At 41.8% G+C, this 19,091-nt stretch overlaps 5 protein-coding genes across 8 annotated transcripts; 4 read left to right on the top strand and 1 right to left on the bottom strand.

The window, feature by feature from the left end:
* Nucleotides 1–169: 169 nt before the first annotated feature.
* On the top strand, nucleotides 170–4,809 carry LOC137577627 (spondin-1). Of its 2 annotated transcripts, none has more exons than XM_068291147.1 (7): nucleotides 170–285; nucleotides 1,778–1,962; nucleotides 2,027–2,415; nucleotides 2,471–2,932; nucleotides 2,984–3,155; nucleotides 3,222–3,343; nucleotides 3,405–4,809. In XM_068291147.1, the coding sequence occupies exons 2-7, from the start codon at nucleotides 1,785–1,787 to the stop codon at nucleotides 4,725–4,727; spliced, it is 2,646 nt and encodes an 881-aa protein (XP_068147248.1). In that variant the 5' UTR covers nucleotides 170–285; nucleotides 1,778–1,784; the 3' UTR covers nucleotides 4,728–4,809. The 2 variants fall into 2 exon arrangements, with proteins under 2 accessions (XP_068147248.1, XP_068147247.1); XM_068291146.1 differs by having other exon boundaries at nucleotides 280–438.
* A 1,552-nt stretch (nucleotides 4,810–6,361) lies between these two features.
* On the top strand, nucleotides 6,362–8,934 carry LOC137575706 (spondin-1). The gene is made up of 4 exons (XM_068288340.1): nucleotides 6,362–6,554; nucleotides 6,623–7,227; nucleotides 7,284–7,541; nucleotides 7,600–8,934. The coding sequence occupies exons 1-4, from the start codon at nucleotides 6,362–6,364 to the stop codon at nucleotides 8,932–8,934; spliced, it is 2,391 nt and encodes a 796-aa protein (XP_068144441.1).
* Nucleotides 8,935–9,187: 253 nt separating this feature from the next.
* Nucleotides 9,188–12,317, top strand: LOC137576718 (spondin-1). Its single transcript, XM_068289971.1, has 5 exons — nucleotides 9,188–9,369; nucleotides 9,642–10,042; nucleotides 10,099–10,311; nucleotides 10,383–10,809; nucleotides 10,870–12,317. Exons 1-5 carry the CDS (start codon nucleotides 9,201–9,203, stop codon nucleotides 12,246–12,248), a joined length of 2,589 nt encoding a protein of 862 aa, XP_068146072.1. The 5' UTR covers nucleotides 9,188–9,200; the 3' UTR covers nucleotides 12,249–12,317.
* A 1,130-nt stretch (nucleotides 12,318–13,447) lies between these two features.
* Nucleotides 13,448–15,086, top strand: mIF3 (mitochondrial translation initiation factor 3). Of its 2 annotated transcripts, XR_011032305.1 has the most exons (3): nucleotides 13,448–13,793; nucleotides 13,856–14,408; nucleotides 14,673–15,086. XR_011032305.1 is itself a non-coding variant. In XM_068289855.1 (2 exons), the coding sequence occupies exons 1-2, from the start codon at nucleotides 13,525–13,527 to the stop codon at nucleotides 14,220–14,222; spliced, it is 636 nt and encodes a 211-aa protein (XP_068145956.1). In that variant the 5' UTR covers nucleotides 13,448–13,524; the 3' UTR covers nucleotides 14,223–15,086. The 2 variants fall into 2 exon arrangements, 1 of the variants encoding a protein (XP_068145956.1); XM_068289855.1 differs by having other exon boundaries at nucleotides 13,856–15,086.
* A 9-nt stretch (nucleotides 15,087–15,095) lies between these two features.
* On the bottom strand, nucleotides 15,096–18,799 carry LOC137576625 (protein HID1). Of its 2 annotated transcripts, none has more exons than XM_068289852.1 (3): nucleotides 18,750–18,799; nucleotides 17,153–18,470; nucleotides 15,096–17,095 (listed from the first exon to the last, which is right to left on the bottom strand). In XM_068289852.1, exons 2-3 carry the CDS (start codon nucleotides 18,423–18,425, stop codon nucleotides 15,798–15,800), a joined length of 2,571 nt encoding a protein of 856 aa, XP_068145953.1. In that variant the 5' UTR covers nucleotides 18,426–18,470; nucleotides 18,750–18,799; the 3' UTR covers nucleotides 15,096–15,797. The 2 variants fall into 2 exon arrangements, with proteins under 2 accessions (XP_068145953.1, XP_068145954.1); XM_068289853.1 differs by having other exon boundaries at nucleotides 18,746–18,780.
* Nucleotides 18,800–19,091: the final 292 nt, after the last annotated feature.

Raw genomic sequence — 19,091 nt, forward strand, 5'->3', positions numbered from 1 at the left:
GAAAAATTCGTAGAAATGTCAAATATATGTGTGACAATGTTTAGAACAAACGAATGTAAACAAATCGTCAATGAAATTCAATGCAAAAACAGAAGCCGAACTAAAAACCAAGACCAAAGAGAAGGCGACGATAAGAAGGAATTACATTGCTCACATTGTGCTCTCTCACCATCGACGATGCACATCGTCCAATTGTAACTAATCCACATTCAAATGTGACACGACTCAGTCGATTTACGAGTTCTGTTCCATTTGCATTTCAGTTACGTGCCGAGTGTCTACCGAGTAGGTTGCAAAATTCAAAAATTATTTTCTAAACATTTGGAATTTTGTTTGAAAAATGTATTAATTATACAAATACAAGAAATATCTTTATACCAACTTATACTTAACTCTGTGTCCAAAAGTTAAACCTCATAGTGTGCCAAAAATGTCTGTGTACGTGCTGAAATCAAATGCAAAATATGTTATAAAAAGGAAATTAGCTTTATCTTGGGGTTGAAAGTCGCTCGGGGGAAACTGTGAGAGGGTCAAAAGCTTCACAGTGAAACCCTAAAACTGCCTTTAATGATGAAATCTATTTTGCTGGGACTGACAATCGGCGCGGCGCGTTTTTCAATTGAATTTAATCAGTGACGTAGACCCCTCTCTAAATGCATACAATATATACTCAAACATACATACATATGTATGTATACACATACAAACACATAAAATGATGCATATGCCAAGAGACATTTGATTTAAGTTCCGCATGGCAATTGGGGGGAGAAAAATGGAAAGTGAATCCCATGAAATTAGTGAAAAGGTGAAAGCCTGATATACTTTCGCTTTAATTTTCGCCTTTTATATACTTGGACATATCGGATCGAATCTATATACATATATTCTGTAGCATATCAAGGTCTATTCTAAGCAATTTCAAGAGCAATTGTATTAATTGCCTCGTTGATATGCGATATCAACAATTATAGTATTAACAATTAAGTGAAAAATTCTAAAAATAGCAGGAAGTAAAATTGATACATGCATAACTGATTAGTGATCACTTTACCCTTGCTTGTACTGGCATCGAAATTTCGTCATTTGTGAGTGATTACACGGGAAGACAGTTGTTTCTGAGAGTCAATTGCGAAATGGTTTCAAAATAAAAGCAATTAAGCAGTAAAAAGAAAGAAGGGCTGACTTATGGGCAAATTGCTGAAAGAAGAGGATGCTCTCATTCGACAGTAGTGCGTTTGGTAAAAAAAAGATGAAACTACCGGTGTCCTAGATCGTAAAAAGGGATCTGTTCCTAAGGGATCTGTTCTACCAATAGAGTGGATGGCCTAATAAAGATGTTCCGCCTTAAAGATCGGTGCGGTGACTATTAGGGCAGAGCTGGAGACACATTATCGAGAAAAGTTAAGAGTCGAAGCCGGACGCCCTGCAAAAAAAAAACGATGCTTACTGCAAAAAAGAGGAAAACGCGTCTTGAATGGGTTAAACACCATAAAGATTGGACTGTGGAGCAATGGTGAAATGTTTTGTGGGCGGAGGAAATCCCATTTAAGTTGCTTGATTCTCGATCTAAGGGTTATTCCTCGATTTTAAATACTTAGTTCAAAATTTGGTTCATAATAACACCACATATCAATAAATTCAAACCTTTAACTGAACTAGAATACAAAGGATTTTATTTATATCGAAATCCATATGCAAATAGTAGTAAGGATAGGGTAAACGAATGCAAGGATCTTTGGTTTCATTTAAAAAATGTATTTTATCTTCATGTTAGATACAAAATGAATGATCTAATATTTGTTGCCATTCTACTATTGGCATTCACTCGACCATCTTTGGGACTGACTTGCAATCGAGTTCCTTTGGGGGCCACAGCAGCCAAATCGCCAGTTGATGACAATTATGTTCTCTCAGTGGCTGGGACACAACAGACCTATGTTCCGGGTCAGAGATATAATGGTGAGGAATATACTTATGCCCATCAAAGAAGGCGATCTATTGACGTCTGTCAATCTTATTTTAGTAACATTAAATGCGTTTTCTGGACTGTCCTTTGTGAGCTTTATGTTGGCTTTGGATGCAGAAAATGGTGACAGTGAGGATGATGCCAATGCTATGGGGACTTTTGAACTTGTCGACATCTCAGAGACGCGTTTCAGTCCACGGTGCGCCAATTTGGTGGAGAATACCAATACGAATGTGAAGACACGTGTTGATGTCATCTGGGTGGCTCCATCAACGCCTGGCCAGGGCTGCATATTGTTACGGGCAACTGTAATGCAGCATCGTGATGTGTGGTTTATGGACGATGGATTTCTCACCAAGCGCATGTGTGAGGAAGAGGTGGATGACATTGATACACAGCCAAGTATTGTGGATCCGTGTTGTGCTTGTGATGAAGCGAAATATGAGGTGAATTTTGTTATTTAGTAACTGAACCGAGTGATTTAAACAAATCTTTCATTAGCTGACCTTCGAGGGCAAATGGTCGCGTCACACGCATCCAAAGGACTTTCCGGCAAACAGTTGGCGTACACGTTTCAGCGATATTATTGGCGCCTCGCACACCATTGACTATCGGTTTTGGCAGTATGGAGAACTCGCCAGCGAGGGTTTGCGTGAGGTAGCCGAGCATGGCTCCACTCGAACTCTAGAGAGTGAGCTCAAGGATCAAAGTGAACATATACGCACTATCATCAAGGCACGTGGCATAGCCTATCCCAATGTGACGGGGAAAACATTTGCTGTGTTTCGTGTGGATTCTAATCATCATTTAATCTCATTGGTTTCCATGGTGGATCCCTCACCGGATTGGATAGTGGGTGTATCGGGACTGGAACTTTGTTTGCCCAATTGCTCGTGGGTGGAGAATAAAGTGCATAATCTATATCCCTGGGATGCGGGCACAGATAGTGGTCCATCTTATATGGTAAGTTTTGCTCTACATAGAAAAGAATGCATCTAATTTGTGTCATTGCAGTCCGCTGACCAACCACAAGTGCCGCCAGATGTCGTGCGTCGTATCAAATCGAATTTTCCCAATGATCCGCGTTCACCTTTCTACGATCCCACCGGAGCTCAGATGAAGCCTTTAGCTACCCTGCATCTCAATCGACGACGTCTCTATGAGAAGAACTGCGAATCAGTTGATGGTATGACATTACCAAAGATCCTCCAATCGAATTTATATTATTCAGCTAACTCTTTTCCCAATTCAGCTGAGCAACAGCAAGCCGAGTGCGAAACAAATGCTTGGAGTCGATGGGATGAATGCAGTGCCAAATGTGGACCCGGCAAGCAATACAGAACACGTGACTTCAAGAATCCCGCTCTGGCTTCGGTAAGAGACTCTTCCCCTTCTTATTTGTATATGTTTAGTAATTTAGGGTTTTTCTATACAGCGCCATAGATGCAACAATGCTTTGCGCGAGGAGAAGAACTGTATGGGTCGCAAATGTTCCAGCTTCAATGAAGAAGCCCCTGAAGGTGCCCAAGCGGAAGAGGGCGCTCCTCCCTCCGCTTCCGAAGATCCGATATGCCAGGTTAGCGAGTGGAGTGAATGGTCAAGCTGTACAGTGACATGCGGCACAGGTGAAATGATTCGATCACGCCATTACCTCAACAAAAAAGCCAAGAAGAAGTGCCAGAAGGTCAGCAAGGTGCGTCTGCAAGAGACGAAAGTTTGCGAGGCAATGGAATGTGGCGGAGAGATTGCCAATGAGAATGGCGCAGACGGGGCAGAGGAAGGAGAAGATGATAATCAGGCAGGAAACGGCGATGAAGAGGGGCAGGCTGAAAGACGATCGCTATTCCGAAACTTTGAGAGCTATAGTCAGCATAAAGAGGAGTACATACCAGCAGCATGTGGAGTATCGCCTTGGTCTGACTTCTCGCCCTGTATGGGTCCTTGTGGCGGTTCTGGGCAGCGGCAACGTATTCGTAAAGTATGGAATAATCACCAAGTTTATGGTATTGATCATGAGGGCAAAGGCAGCAACGACCCTTGCCGACATATTAAAGTTCAGGAAGAGGTCAACTGTACTAATCCCAGCTGTGATACGATCGTGCCCCTTCATTGCTACGAACAACTCACGGAAAGTCATTGTCGCGACAGCGACGTGACCAATTATTGGTATTACGATCACATCAGCGATCAATGCGGCATCTATTGGTCTGATCGTTGTGACACCAATCGCAACAAATTCAAGTCGAAGGAGGAATGTGAAGACACCTGCCGTTTGCCCCGACACAAACAGGAGCTCCAATACGAGGGAGTCCATCATGCCGTCGATTGTATGGTATCCGAGTGGATAGCCCACAGCTGTAATGCCACCTGCGGTGAGGGAGTCCAGTTGAAGACACGTCGTGTTCTGCGCACTCCCAAGTATGGGGGAAAACCCTGTCCAAAGCATTTGGTAAGGCACGATCGCTGCTATCAACGTTGCGATGACATATATACGGTAACGGGTGGCGGAGGATATGGTGAGCGTCGACACATGACCTCCAAGATGCAGCCCATGGAGCCGCGGGACGAATGCCGCTACTCGGAATGGTCGGCATGGACGCCATGTACAGCCAGCTGTGGCGATAATGCAGTGAGACAGCGTACAAGGACACTTCTTAATACGGATCTCAGCTACAAGTGCAAGGATCGTGTACGAATAGAAAAGTGCGTTATGATGCCCTGTCTAATGAGTAGCAACGATGAGGCAGACAAGTGGTAACACCAGAGATGTGACACATGTCAATAAAGATAACCATTCCAAAAATATATAATCTTCTTAAAATATAATCGTGGAAATTGAATTTTTTGATTTGTTTTTTAAGCGCTTTCTGTTTTGGGGAAGTCATAGTCGGGCGGGCGAATGTTTCCAGAAGTTGACATTGACAGAGTTGGTTTTTGACTACTTTCCAGTGGATGAAGATGTTGCTGCCTCAAGATCTCTAACCGATGTCGCAATATCACCTTCAACAGATAAGAAAGACAAAAGTAACTTAGAAGATGAAGGCAAAATATCTGAACTTCTGGCTGAGGTGTATGTTGGGGTAGCTAGAGCTTCATTCGATAACATACAACGCTTTTGTCTACAAATCTAAACTGATAAAAAAGCACAATATAGAAAGTATATATATAGGAATCAGGAGATCAGCACGACGAAGCCAGCTACAGAGAATTTTGCACAGGGGCTTCTGCATACTGCAGGCTTTGTATTTCTAGGATTCAGACGGATTGGAGAAGTAACCAACAGTGTCTTTTCTTAATATCTTTGTTGTTTTTTAGTTTTGGAAACATATTAATGACTTTACAAAATTTGATCAAGATCGGTTGACTATATCATAAAGCCGCAATGGAAACGATGGGTGGTAAGCAGTAATTTTTATCTAACAATAAGCTATTGCCATAGAACTTACTATTTGTCAGTTAAGTATACCTCTTAATGACGGTTCTGAATTTAACCAAAATCGGATAACTATATAATATAGCTTCATACAAACAGCCGATAAAGTCACATTGCATTGCTGCGGCCTAAGATTATATGTCGTTCTTTCGAGTAGGACTCTCTAACAGAAGACTTTAAATACAAAACGTTTATCCACATTGACTGCTAAAGATAAAAGAGGGGTAACAAAAAATATTCAACATGCAAATATCATACTCTGCATTCATTTACTTTGTCCGTAAATTCACATACTTACCAAAACGTTTTCTCAATTAGACAGACTGATTTACAGTCTATTCTTCGACTGGTACCCGTCCCTTTCTTACCCGCCATATTTAGTCAGCCGTAACTCATACGCACTGTGTGACATCTATTGTAATAACATTCGGTCTAATATTACGGTGATTATTGTTAATTGTTCTAAACTATATATTTCCTTCGCAAGAACTGTTCCTCTTTGTAATTTTCCTACATAAAGGCTTAGGCTTAATCCGATTCCTCTGTTAATATACTGACCATTCTTCATATCAGAAGGGTTTATATATAGCCACAAATAGAAGAAGGCTTTTGCCACTGTATACAATTTGATTTGTCTCTTGTTAAAACACTTGATGATATGAGAGACTAGTTCAGTCAACTGCTTTTAAATTTGACCATTTATCATTGACCTACATACAGAACCTACGTGTTTTTGCCCTTCCGTTCAGCTTCCCCTGCCCCCCGCCAAGTTCAAAGAACCCCAGCAAAAAAAATAAAAGAAAATCGACTAATTGAAGATCGCCACAGAAATAGCACTTTGAATATACATATATATTCAATTAAGCGAACGCTCTGAGGAAATAATTGAAATGTTTGTCGAATAATCGAAAAGTTTCACCCAATTTCGGCAGTTCACTTTTGACTACTGGCCAGTGAGCATGTCTGCAGTGAAAATGGGATCAGTTCGAGCCCTGGTACTATTATGTCTTTTAGATTTTATCTCGGAAGCGCAGAGCGAATGCAATCGTATACCTCAAGGAGCAAGTGGAGAGCGTTCAGCAGTCGATGAGAACTTTAAGATTCTAATTGATGGTAATCCCACGTCTTATATACCAGGCAATCAATATAATGGTAAGAAGTTTTCATGCGTAATGAATCTATTCAATTCAATTGCTAATTTGAACTCGATTCCCATGCAGTATCACTTTCTTGTCCCAATGGATTGAAATTCATTAGCTTCACGCTGGCTTTAGAGGGAGAAGATCAGTCCCCGATTTACAATGGATTAGATATGACAGGCCACTTTGAGCTGTTCGATAATACAGATACAAGATTCGCAACAGGCTGTGAGAATTTGGTGGAGAGCACAAATACTAATGCCAAGGCACGAATAGATGTCTCTTGGATAGCTCCAAAGCAGCCAGAAAGTGGCTGTGTACTGATGAAGGCGAGCGTTGTCCAACATCGCGATGTCTGGTTCATTGACGATGGGTTTCTGACAAAACGCATCTGTGCAGAAGAAATCGACGATCTGAATAGCCTAACGCCGCCACTACAAAACTGTTGTGCTTGCGATGAAGCCAAGTATGAGATCCTTCTAGAACGTAAGTGGGCCAGAAACACGCACGCCAAGGACTTTCCCAATGAGGCTTGGCGCACACGCTTGGGTGAGATAATTGGCGCTTCTCATAACCACAACTATCGCTATTGGGCATACGGAGAACGTGCCAGCAGGGGCATGAAGGAGTTGGCTGAGCATGGATCCACGAGAACTCTTGAAAACGAGATCAGAGAGAATACTCAGGTATTTTGTGATGTGAAGAAAGCTAACTTTGGCTAAGCCAGTTTCCTTATTCGCAGAATGGTCAAGTGAGAACTATAATTAAGGCGCCTGGAATATCCTATCGACGAAATGTGTTTGGTACAACACTAGCAAACGCTCGTGTCGATAAGATCCATCACCAAATTTCATTGTCGGTGAAAATAAATCCTTCGCCTGATTGGATCTTAGGCATATCCGGCCTAGAGCTATGCCTTAGTAATTGTACGTGGTTGGAGCGTAAGACATTAAATCTATATCCCTGGGATATAGGCACTGATTCGGGCCCCTCTTATATGGTAAGCGATGTGTATGTGGGAAGTGGAAGCCACAAAATAATTTCATTCACTTTTCAAGTCCGCCGATGAAGCGCAAGTGCCTCCGGATGTTATACGCCGCATTACTTCATCGTATCCCAGCGATTATCGTTCGCCATTCTTTGATGATTCAGGAGCTCCAATGAAACCACTGGCCACCCTCTATCTGACCCGTAAAAAGCTTTACATACGTGAATGTGAAGAGGATATGATGGATCAGGATGGACCATTGGAGTGTGCTACACATCCGTGGAACGAATGGAATAATTGTAGTGCTCGTTGTGGTTCGGGTTTGTCTCAACGTATACGAAGCTATAAGAATCCCATTTTGGCGGCAAACTACAATTGCGACAGGCGGCTTGACGAAATGCGTCAATGCCAAGGCACCCAATGTGGGGTGGGCGCCGAGGAGGAGTCGCCTAATGCAGACACAGGTATCGAGCAGGATGGCTCAAGTTTTGGTGTCAACTCCATGGCCGAGTGCGAGATGACCACTTGGAGTGATTGGTCACCATGTTCCGCAACATGTGGCAAGGGCATTTCTACCCGTTCTCGTGACTATTTCAATTCCCGAGCAAGAGCACGTTGTATGACTGCAGTGAGATTACCCTTGGAGGAACAACGTCAGTGCTTTGCCTCTGACTGTGGGGGCACTATAACAGGTAATGGAGAATTCGATGATTTGCCGCAACCTGAAGTATTTGGCGAAACCAATGAGCCAAGCGAAAAAAGTTGGAATAATAATGCATACAACAAACCAAGTGGATATAATTCTTTGGATAATTCCCACATTTGGCCAACCACCATTCAAACTCCCTATGCACCCATGGACACCCTAAATCAACATTATCAATCACCGTACTCTTCAAATGATCAGGGAGTTAGCAATTACAATGAGTATGCAGCGGATTATACGACACCTAGACAGATGCCCTACTTCACAACGCGTTTACCTTCGCTCGGAAGTCGTTATAATGATCGTCCGAAGGATGCCAGCAACTACAAAGTGGTGCAAGACTATTGCTTCAAGAAACCCGAGGCTTCTACAACCCCCTGTCTGGCCAATCCTGTGACTGTGAGAAATTATTGGTTCTACGATCACGAAGATCACGAATGCAAAATCTTCACCTCGGACAACTGTGACGAGAACAGGAATCGCTTTCGAACGTTGGACTCCTGTCTGGCCACTTGTTATGATCCGCAATTGAATATAGAACGTACCGAGAATGAGGCCATGGACCTATATGAAGGCAATGCAAATTCCAATTTGGCAAATAATTATAATCAGGGCTATGCGGGGGGCCTTGGAGCAGACATGTCCCAAACAAATAACCAATACCACTATGGTGCCAAACATGGTCGTTATGGCACATAAAGTGGAGAATAAACTAATCAGAATTTATAAGAGAATCTTAAGCTTAGTTTCGTTTCATTTCATTCATTCTAAGAGTCATCGAGTCATTGTTTTCCGGCGCTGATAAGGCACATGAAATATTTGTATTTGTACCAGTGGGTCAGCAGCCGCCTTCGCTCTCAAAGGGAGAGCTTATCAGTGAGTGGCCATCCACTGTAGCTTGGTTTCTATTTGTTTCTTTTTGCAAAACGTAGCTTTAGTCTGAAACGTTACTCATTCCGGAGAAGATGTGGCTGCGATTGGTGCTACTCGGATTGATGTTGGTCGGAGTTCAGGCTTTGATCTGTACGCGTCGTCCGGCTAATACGGCCACGCACAAGTCCCCCGTCGATGAGAACTTTGTGATAAGCATAACAGACAATCCGGAAACATATATACTTGGTCAGGAATACAACGGTGAGTGCGTGAGTTCATTGGCCTTGCGCTTGAACTTGGTCTTGCTAGCACAAGGTTTCCCACAATTTCGCAATGTTTTTTGTTTTGTAAACAAAACAAAAAAAAAAAGGAAAAAACTTGCGCACATGGAGTCGGGCTTATCGCCCCAGACCTTTCGCGAATGCTGAAGCATTTGGCATACCTTCGTGTATAATACAAAAACAAACACATACATGTATATGTATATCATTAATCAAGGCCGTTGATAAGCTGTTCTCTTCCCACCAAAACAGTCTCCCTCAATGCCTTCAATGGACATCGTTATATCAGCTATATATTGGCTCTGGAGAATGAAAACGGCGACTTCAATTATAATGATGACTTGGGACACTTTGAGCTGAACGATCGAATCGAGACGCGGTTTAGTCCAAATTGTATTAACATGGTGGAGAACACCAATACCAATCCCAAGACGCACATGCATTTGACTTGGGTGGCACCTAGTCGACAAGGCAGTGGTTGTATACTTATACGGGCCACTGTGCTGCAACATCGTGAGGTTTGGCATATGGATGATGGCGGATTGACACGGCGCATATGCGAAGAAGTGGTCGACGATGTGGAGAGTCAACCGACTGCAGTATCTCCGGCTATAGATGCTCCATGCTGTGCCTGTGATGAGGCACGCTACGAGGTGGGTCTAAATAAATGTTGTGAATCATGGTGAATCACATATTTCGGTACCTGCAGCTAATTTTCGAAGGTGTCTGGTCACGTAATTTGCATCCCAAGGACTTTCCTGCTCGGGCCTGGGAAACCCGCTTTTGTGAACTACTAGGCGCTGCCCATAGCTCAGACTATCGATTCTGGGAGCCCGGATCGCTGGCCAGTGAAGGACTTAAACAGTATGCTCAGTATTGCAACTCACGCCTTTTGGAACGAGAGTTTAGCATGAATTTTCGGGTAAGTTCAACTGTCCACCCATCTCTCTCTGTCTCTCCTCCTCCTATAATGTTTTTACTGGCCATGTGTAGGATCAAAAAATACGCACTATTATCAAAGCTCGTGGTCCAGCCTATCCAAATTTGAATGGCAAAACAATGGCCTCTGTACGTGTGGATCCCGTGCATCATATGGTTTCTTTTGCCTCCAAAATTGAACCGTCACCCGATTGGATTGTCGGCATCAGTGGCGTGGAGCTTTGTTTACGCAACTGCACTTGGCTAGAGGAGAAGGTTATAAAATTGTATCCCTGGGATGTGGGAACCGATGCAGGACCCTCCTACAGATCGTCTGATCAACCACAAGTGCCACCAGATGTCATCAGGCGTATGCGTTCGGACTTTCCCAATGACCCTCGGTCACCGTTTTACGACAAAGATGGATCCCCCATGAAACCGATGGCCGTTTTGACGGTACGAAGACAACGTCTTTACGAACGACGCTGTACGGATGAAGATTGTAAGTGCGAATGAGATTGTAGATGGAGTTTTTGGCCTATCAATGACCCTTTCTTTGTAGCAAATAACGATGCTGATGTACCTAGGGAATGCCTGACCCATCCATGGTCTAGTTTTAGTGACTGTTCCTCTAAATGTGGCCCTGGCATGCAGTATAGAAGGCGCGTCTACAAGCAACCAGAGCTGGCCAAAATATACAATTGCAATGTTCCCCAGTATGAAGAACGTGAATGTCAAGGAGAATTTTGTGGCCAAAATCATATTATGCCTTTTGAGGAAGAGACAGGCTTTGATGATCTGGCAATGGGAAGGCCAGATCGTCAGCAACAGCAACAACAGCAGCAGAGTCGCGCCGAGTGCCAATTGGGTCCATGGAGTGGCTGGAGTTCTTGCAGTGTCACATGTGGCGAGGGATATCAGATTCGACAACGCCAATACGTTAATCCAGGAGTAGAGGTAAAATGTCAAAGTGTTTATCCTTTGGAGTTGAAAGAGATGACCAAATGTGCGGGCCAAGCGTGCTTGGGTAACTTGCGCGGGACGCAATATGGCAGTGGGGCATTTGATGATCAGTACGGAGCGGCCGGAGGAGGCGGCACGTACGATTCCCAGCCAGAAGCAGAGCAAGAACAGCAAAGATACGATGGCAACAACTTGTTTGAGGACAAACAATCCGGTTATGGTGGCAATTTAGAAGTTGGCGACCTAAAGGGTTCCGACTACAATTGGGATCAAAACTCACACACTAATACCCAATGGAGACAGCCAGGACGACAGTCACAGAGCCAGCCAGGACAGACACAGAGACAGCAAGGACAGTCACAGAGACAGTCAGAACAATTAGAACAGTCGCAGAGACAGTCACAAAGACAGTCGCAGAGACAGCGAGAACAGTCACAGAGTCAACCAGGTTGGCAGTTCCAGATACCCCCTAGCAGACAACAGTCCCCACCACGTTTGGAGGATATGCAACGTTCCTCCTGGCAACAAGGCCCAGTTCCAAACGCACCATTTGAGCCCGAACAGAATGTTTGGGGCAACAATGGTAACAGCTTCAACCTAGGCTTGGAATATCCTTCGGAAACATTAGATCCCGATACTCCAGCTCCTAGTCTTTGCTTTCAAATGCTGAACACCGTTCAACCTCGCTGCCCGGATCAAACCATAACAGGACAATACTGGTTCTACAATTTCTGTGCTGACGAGTGCATGATCTATGCCGCGGATTCGTGTGATCGTAATGTGAACAAGTTCACACGGTTTGAGGAATGCGAAAAGTGTCGAGTACCGCAGAATGCTGCACTGTTGCAACAACACAAAACTTCGATGCAATGTCAAGTAGTTTTGACCGCCCTAAGAGCGGGGGAAACAACGCGTGACGAACAGAGAAATGGCTACAATTATAACCAACCTTTCAATAGTCGTAATTATGGAAAGTAATGCCTAAGCTTAGATTTAAATGTACTAAAATTACTGAAGGATAAATAAATTAATATAGAACACAATGAACTTTCAGATTTCAATCCAAACGAATCTAGACTTTTGACGGTTGCGTGACGGTCTGTTACTTAGACAGATAATTAGTGACAGTGAGCCAAGAACTTCTAAAGAACACCGTTCCGAACTTCAATTTCGAATTCAACAGAAGCGAGTCTAGTATGAAAAGCTTTCCAGGCAGGCAAGAATCATGCAATAGTCAAAAAAATGGCAAAAGGTGGTTCTTTCCAGCAAAAGGGCTTCGGTTCTGCATTTTGCATCACCGAATTAAATGCATCAATCTGAATTAAATAAAAACAATTTTCAAAACTGAATTTTTTGATTTTTAATAAGATAAAAGTTGCAGACACTGTATATCTTATAAGTTCTTAATATAAAACTCTCAAAAAATTACAAAACTAATAAAAATGTACTTTAAACAGCGGCGTTTAAAAAAAAAAAACTTAAGGAAGCTGCTCCGAAGTTCATACACCCTTGTAATATATAAAATAAGTTTTGTTCAAATATTTTTGGATATCATTAAATATTTCTATGATATAGTAAATTTCTCGCACAGCCTACTCAAACAAGATTTTTTTTATATTTCAACTGATTGTGAAATTGATTGTGAACAAATATGTATCTCTCAATAAAGTAGGCTTATCTACTTTCGATGATTTCTATTACAGATATTTGTGACTTCCATTAGTAAAATTCCTTTTGCTTCCGAATAATTTTTGTTCTATTTTATAAAATTTTTCTATATTATGAGAAAGTTCTGACTCAGCCTTTAAGAAGGTATTCTTTATTTCAATTTTGATAATTCCCCATAAAGTAGGCTGTTGGATCGATGGTTTCTATTGGAGCTATATGTTAAGTCGTCTGAACCGACGAATTCTCAAAACTTGATCTCAACAACATAAAGCTCAAATATCAGGCTTTATTCCAGTAGTTTAATTAGGGAAATAGCTATATCGACTTGGCTTCTTACGCTGATCAAGAATATATATGTACATATGTAAAGTAAAATCAGTTACAATTCAAAACAAATTCTATTTTATCATGTTTAAATTTCATAAATTTTGGGTGACTTACATTTTCTGGACTTTCTCCTGTTAGCTTGAATATCGCCCGTCTCAAATAAGCTAGCACTTCTCATCTCTAACAATAATAGTCCATCTCTAATCCAAACATTGCACAATAATTATTGCCGAAAATATAGAAATTAGTCAAAACGATTATGAATTTAAGCCGGCTGCAGTTTGTGGTGCGCCAATTAGTAAGTGTCCAGCAGGCTCCTCTACAAAGATACTTGGCGCATTCCCAAGCGGCAGGCGAAAAGGACAAACCAAATAAGACGCAAACAAGTCAAAAAATTACACTCATCGGCCAAAACCAAGCCTTATCAGTCACGACATTGGAGGAGGCAAAGAAACTGGCCAAGAGGCGGGAATTACACTTGTTGCGCACCGAACAAAATGATGCAAAAACAGGACGTCCTACTTTCAAGTACGAAAAATATAACAGGCTGTAATTGTAAAATTTTCTTAATGGTTTTTGTTATTTAATAGACTAGTCACAACAGCTGAAATGTTAAACGAGGAGGAGGGAGCCACACAAACGCCTGTCAACGAAAAGAATCAGAAGAAATCCGAGAAATCTTTGACCATAGGAGCCCGTATCACAGATCATGATTTATCGTCGAGACTGAAGAATATTGTTAAATGGTTGGGCAAGAAGCACGAAGTTCGCATATTAATCCAAGGTGCAGGCGGACCAACCGATGCTGACGGCAATGCCGAGCGCTTGGTTAAGGCCATTGAACAGACAATTAAAGAGCCTCATGTTATTGGCAAAATTGTCCAGAAACGCAGCAAAGGTTCTATGATCAAATTTAGCATTTTACCTGTCTCGCCCGCTCCAGTCGCAGCATCGTGACAATCAGCGCCATCGCCTCGGATATATCTCAAGCATGGCATGAACTTTGCTCCAATCCCAATGCAGATACGGAGTCTAACCCAAAGTTCCCAGAATGATGGAGGACAATCTGTTGGCATCGCCAAACCCGCCATGGTCGCAGCTGCCTCCTTTTTCTTTATATTTACGATGAAATATGTGTTTTGGGTACGCATTCTAAAGAATACCAACAATGATAATAATTGCCGAAGTGATAGCAACTGCAAAATAGATATTAAGTAACTTTTGATTCTGTTCTAATGCCCAGCATTCAGTTTTCTCATTTCAAATATTCAGCGAAGTTTATCATGTTTACAAACATTTTCATTTTAACAAATTACTACCTCAAAACTTCTTATAATGCAAACATGATGCGTTCTACACAGTAAAAACTAAACTTAAAATCTTTCATAAATTTTCATTTACCTTCAGCAATTTAACATCACTCGGCCGTGCATTTACTTATCTAAAAAACCTTTTAAGTACCTATGTAAATGCTTACTTCCACTCTTGGCTATGTGAGTTTCATTTAATACTTAAATGTCGTTTTATTCTATAAATGTACATCAACTTGAATTAGTACAATAAGGTGTGCATCCACACATGCTCAGTCCTCCATTGTAACAGACATTACTTTTTGTTGCTGATCTTTTGTTTCTACCCTTGGGTTACAAGCCACCCGGAAGTTAAGTTATTTTGCTTATTTACACGTGGCAATTGGGCTTTAACCTGGAGCGTTTTCATCTTTACAATGATTTATTGACTATGATATACTTATTTCTTGGCTTGTTAGATCTAAATTATTAACATTTCCCAAATAAAATATCGAATTATTATGGTTATAAATTTTTTATTTTTATTACACAAATAAATAAAGCTGAAGCATCTTTTTGGTTTTTGTTAAAAAAAAGTATTATAATTAAAACGTTGTTGCTGTTGTTGTTGTTGGGTGTTAAACAATACATAAATATGAAATTCACTTTAATCATTCAATAAAACAGACAAAAGTAATAAAGCATAAGAAAGAATCGAAAAATACATTGGGATTTAGACTACAGTTACCGAGCCTTTGTCTGCCCGTCTATACAAAACAGCACAAGGAACAATACATAAATTAATAAAAACTACACTTTACACTTAACCAAATAACGTGTTAACTTAATTAAATTAAGTATAAAGGGCAACAGAGAGACTCGCAACAGCAACAACTACAGGTAATTATGGAAAAGCAATTAAAAGCAAACGCTAAAAGAACGATAACGAAATCTGTCCAAATTAAAATACAAAGAACAAAAAAAAAACCATAACTGATAAAAAGGCTTGTTTCTTGGGGCTCAGCTACACCCACTCTCTCCTTTTTTGATTACGCATAGATCGATAAGCTAATATATATGGAAAAGGGTCTATAAAGATGGATACGTTTCTCTTGTTTGGGTTTTACATACAAAGACTTTTGGAATGAATGTAATGAAATATACACTAAATAAATTAACTACAAATTAAATGCAGAAAGCGTTTTGGACTACGTTGTTGCTTGTTTGTGACCACTTACTAGACCTAGACACGTTGAATCTCAAAAAGCTTCACCTCGGTGTCATACCAAATAGCTGGCTCTACATTTCGTAAATAGATTACTCCCCAAATGTAGGTGCGGAACCAGGCGGTTGTGCCCGCATTGGCCTGATATTTCCTTATCAAAATGGGATGGGGCACAGGCAAAAGTCCAACCAGTGTGCCATGTTGTAGGAATTTCAAAATTTCTGATTCATCAGTCAAGCCCTTGTCGATGCAAATTTTCTCCACCTGCGGCACAAGCACCTGCAGCAGTCGCATTATTGTCTGCAATGGAAGTTTTGAACGCCAGGACACAATCCATTCGGGAGTTGGTGTCCAGCGATCTCCATCGCCGGGTACCATGCGTATACTGGCACGATGGGATACCGACAGACGCGTTTGATCAGTTGGTGATGTAGATTTGCGTCCACTTTTGCTTGGCTCTGCTGTCGGCGACTTCTCATAGGGCACCACATCCGTTGCCAGTGTTTCTTCTTTGTCAGTGGGATGGGCCTGTTCCCTTTCTGTCATCTGTCCAATGCCGGGCGTGTCCAGTAAAGAGGTTTTCAAGGTCCCAGGCTCAGCAGGTTGGGCCGTGGGCACCTCCAGTGCCGTCACCGGTAATTGCGGCGTCGCATTGGGAATATCAGTTTTCGACTCAAAATCCTCTTCAGCCTTAGCCTCATCATCCTCGACCTCAAAATCATCATCTTCCTGTTCTTCTTGATCATCTTCATCAGCGTATTCATCCGGAACTTGAGCAGAGGGTAACTCTTGAGACGAATACGAATTTGATGCTGCCAATTTGCGTTGCGGCACACGTGGCAAATTAAACTTTCCTCCAGTTTTTCTGCCACTTAAGCACTTTGCAATGCCAGCCATATCTGTGGGCAGATTGGCCATGGCATGGAATACATGCCTTTTCCGTATTATGGTATAGACTAGATTCGAGTTGCCATCAAACTGATATTGAATGATGTTGTTGAAGATCTCCAAAAGAAAGAAGACCAAATGATGATTACTAGGGGCGGAGAGCAGGAACCACGGAGTGCTAAAAGCCTCCAATAGATGCAATAGTTTAACACTCGCCACCATGGACAAAGTCTTCAAATAAGGCGACACATTCACCAAAATGGTTAGGAGACAATCGAAAAGTGGCTGCAAACGTTGATGACCCGTGGCGATTATCTTATGGAAAACAGTAATAAGTAGATCTGCATGGGTGCCAGTGAAAACTGGAATATCCATGGGAATAGTAGCTGAGTATGCCTTATTCAATCGCACACCAAAGTTCCGTTCGCCTGAATAAAATTGATTAAAAAGGATTCCGGATTTAACTTGATGAATCATGAACTTACCCGACAGCAGCAGTAGTATAAAAACACCAATATGCATTAGTCCAACGCGTGATTGATCCGCCCGCGAATAGTTCAAATGATATAAAATCGGTATGAGTATATCCAGGACATCGGAACTCTTAAGAACAAAATATAAAAACTTTTTATTGTAGTCGCAAATTTTCCAGAACAAAATCAGTAACTCCTGATGGCAATGCAGACGCTTCGTCGAATTGGGCAAATAATTCTGGACGAGTGGATTATTGAGCAGGCGGGTAATGCCCTTGAGAACAAAATGAAAATCTTCATCACGATGTACACGGGACAAATAGTTAATGAACAAGTTGTCACCGCAATTTGCCTCTTCATAGGAGGCTAAACCAGATTGAGATTGATTGAGCAGCAATTGCTGTTGCTGTTGCTGATGCATCACCATATCATGATCCAAGGTCACTATGAGAAGCTGCAAACAAGCCTCCACCAAGGGTTCAGTGGTGTCCACAAAGATCAGATGATTGTAAGGAACACCAAACCCAACTGGGTCGTAGGAGCACACTGTATTCAGAAACGAGGTGAACAGGGGCAAAGCATGGCGATTGTCGGCGGAGGTAAAATAGGCAATCCATTTATTTGGCTCCTCCGACTGTTGCGGTGATCGATACATGGGCTCAGAGAAGCAGGTGAGCAGCAGCTTCAACAACTCCGTTCGCCGTCGTTCCATCTGGGCATTCTTTGGTGGCGATTGAGCAAATCCCACTCCGGCTTCCCAAATATACTCACAGCTATCTAAATTAGCCAACTCCTCGGCCTTCTCGGGACCCGCTCGTCTTGTCGACGATGTGACCGTGAAATCGGGACAGAATAGTAAGTCGCAAATGGCATTCAATAGAGACTGAGCCAATGGCATAGTTTTCTCCTGTGTTGAGGGCAGGCTACTCCAAAAGAATTCTCGCCACTTCTCATCCTCGAAAATGTACGGTAAACAACGTGTCAATAGCCGGACGCAGTTGAGCACAGATTGCTGCTCTGTTTGGGTACGACAGCTACTGTCCACCGCTTGGGCCAGTTTTTCCACAGCCTTGTAGCATAATGTAGCTAAATTTGCTGGATTCTCGTTTCTTATTTGGCGTATCTCATTGGATGTGACCAGGGCAAATACATCCTCCATGGTCGTTTGATGTCCCTGCCAAAATTGCTCCCAAAATTGCTCATCGTTTGGATCAACTTTTTGATTCTTCTGCGTCAGCTGGACAATTGCCTTACGAAAATTCAATTTCGAGTCCGTATTTCCCATATTTGTGCCAAAATCTCAGTCTGCCGCGTGACGAGTGTGTAGGGTCTGAAATGAATGAATGCAAATCTCACATTATTTATTTGTTTACTGAGAGTTGGAGAAATTTTTGTTTTTTTTTTTTCGTTTGTCCACAACAACAAAAACATTAACAGCTACGACAGCTGTCGACATTGTCCCCCCTTCCCCGCGCAAGCAAATCGTTGCTCTTGGTGCTGACGAACGCATATAACGAGTTCAATCATGTTTTGTTTTGCATTTTATATTAAAAACCACCAAATATTTATAAATTTACAAAAATAAGAATTGATAAAAACACCCACGCACGTCAAAAGAGAAAAATCAAGTCAGCTTTGCAAATCACAAATGCTGAGCTGGCCACACTGTGTACACTGCGCGAAACACGAGAAAATCACAGTTACATGTCACTGTTTTCAAAATGATTTCTTTTTTGAAATTAAGGATAGCAATGTTTACAAACTAAGTTCAAGAGTTGTTAGAAAAATCTCTTTTACGCTGGCATACAGAAATATGTACCTACAATAATTTTATACCATGTTTTAATATTTAAGTGGTAATAGTTGTAATAAATCTTATTTCCATGTACTTATCAATAAAACTGTTTACATTTATAAGGTACTTGAATAATCCATTAAAATATATTCATTT

Source organism: Drosophila tropicalis, unplaced genomic scaffold, assembly GCF_018151085.1.
Source record: "Drosophila tropicalis isolate 14030-0801.00 unplaced genomic scaffold, ASM1815108v1 contig_593, whole genome shotgun sequence".
Classification (NCBI taxonomy): domain Eukaryota; kingdom Metazoa; phylum Arthropoda; class Insecta; order Diptera; family Drosophilidae; genus Drosophila; species Drosophila tropicalis.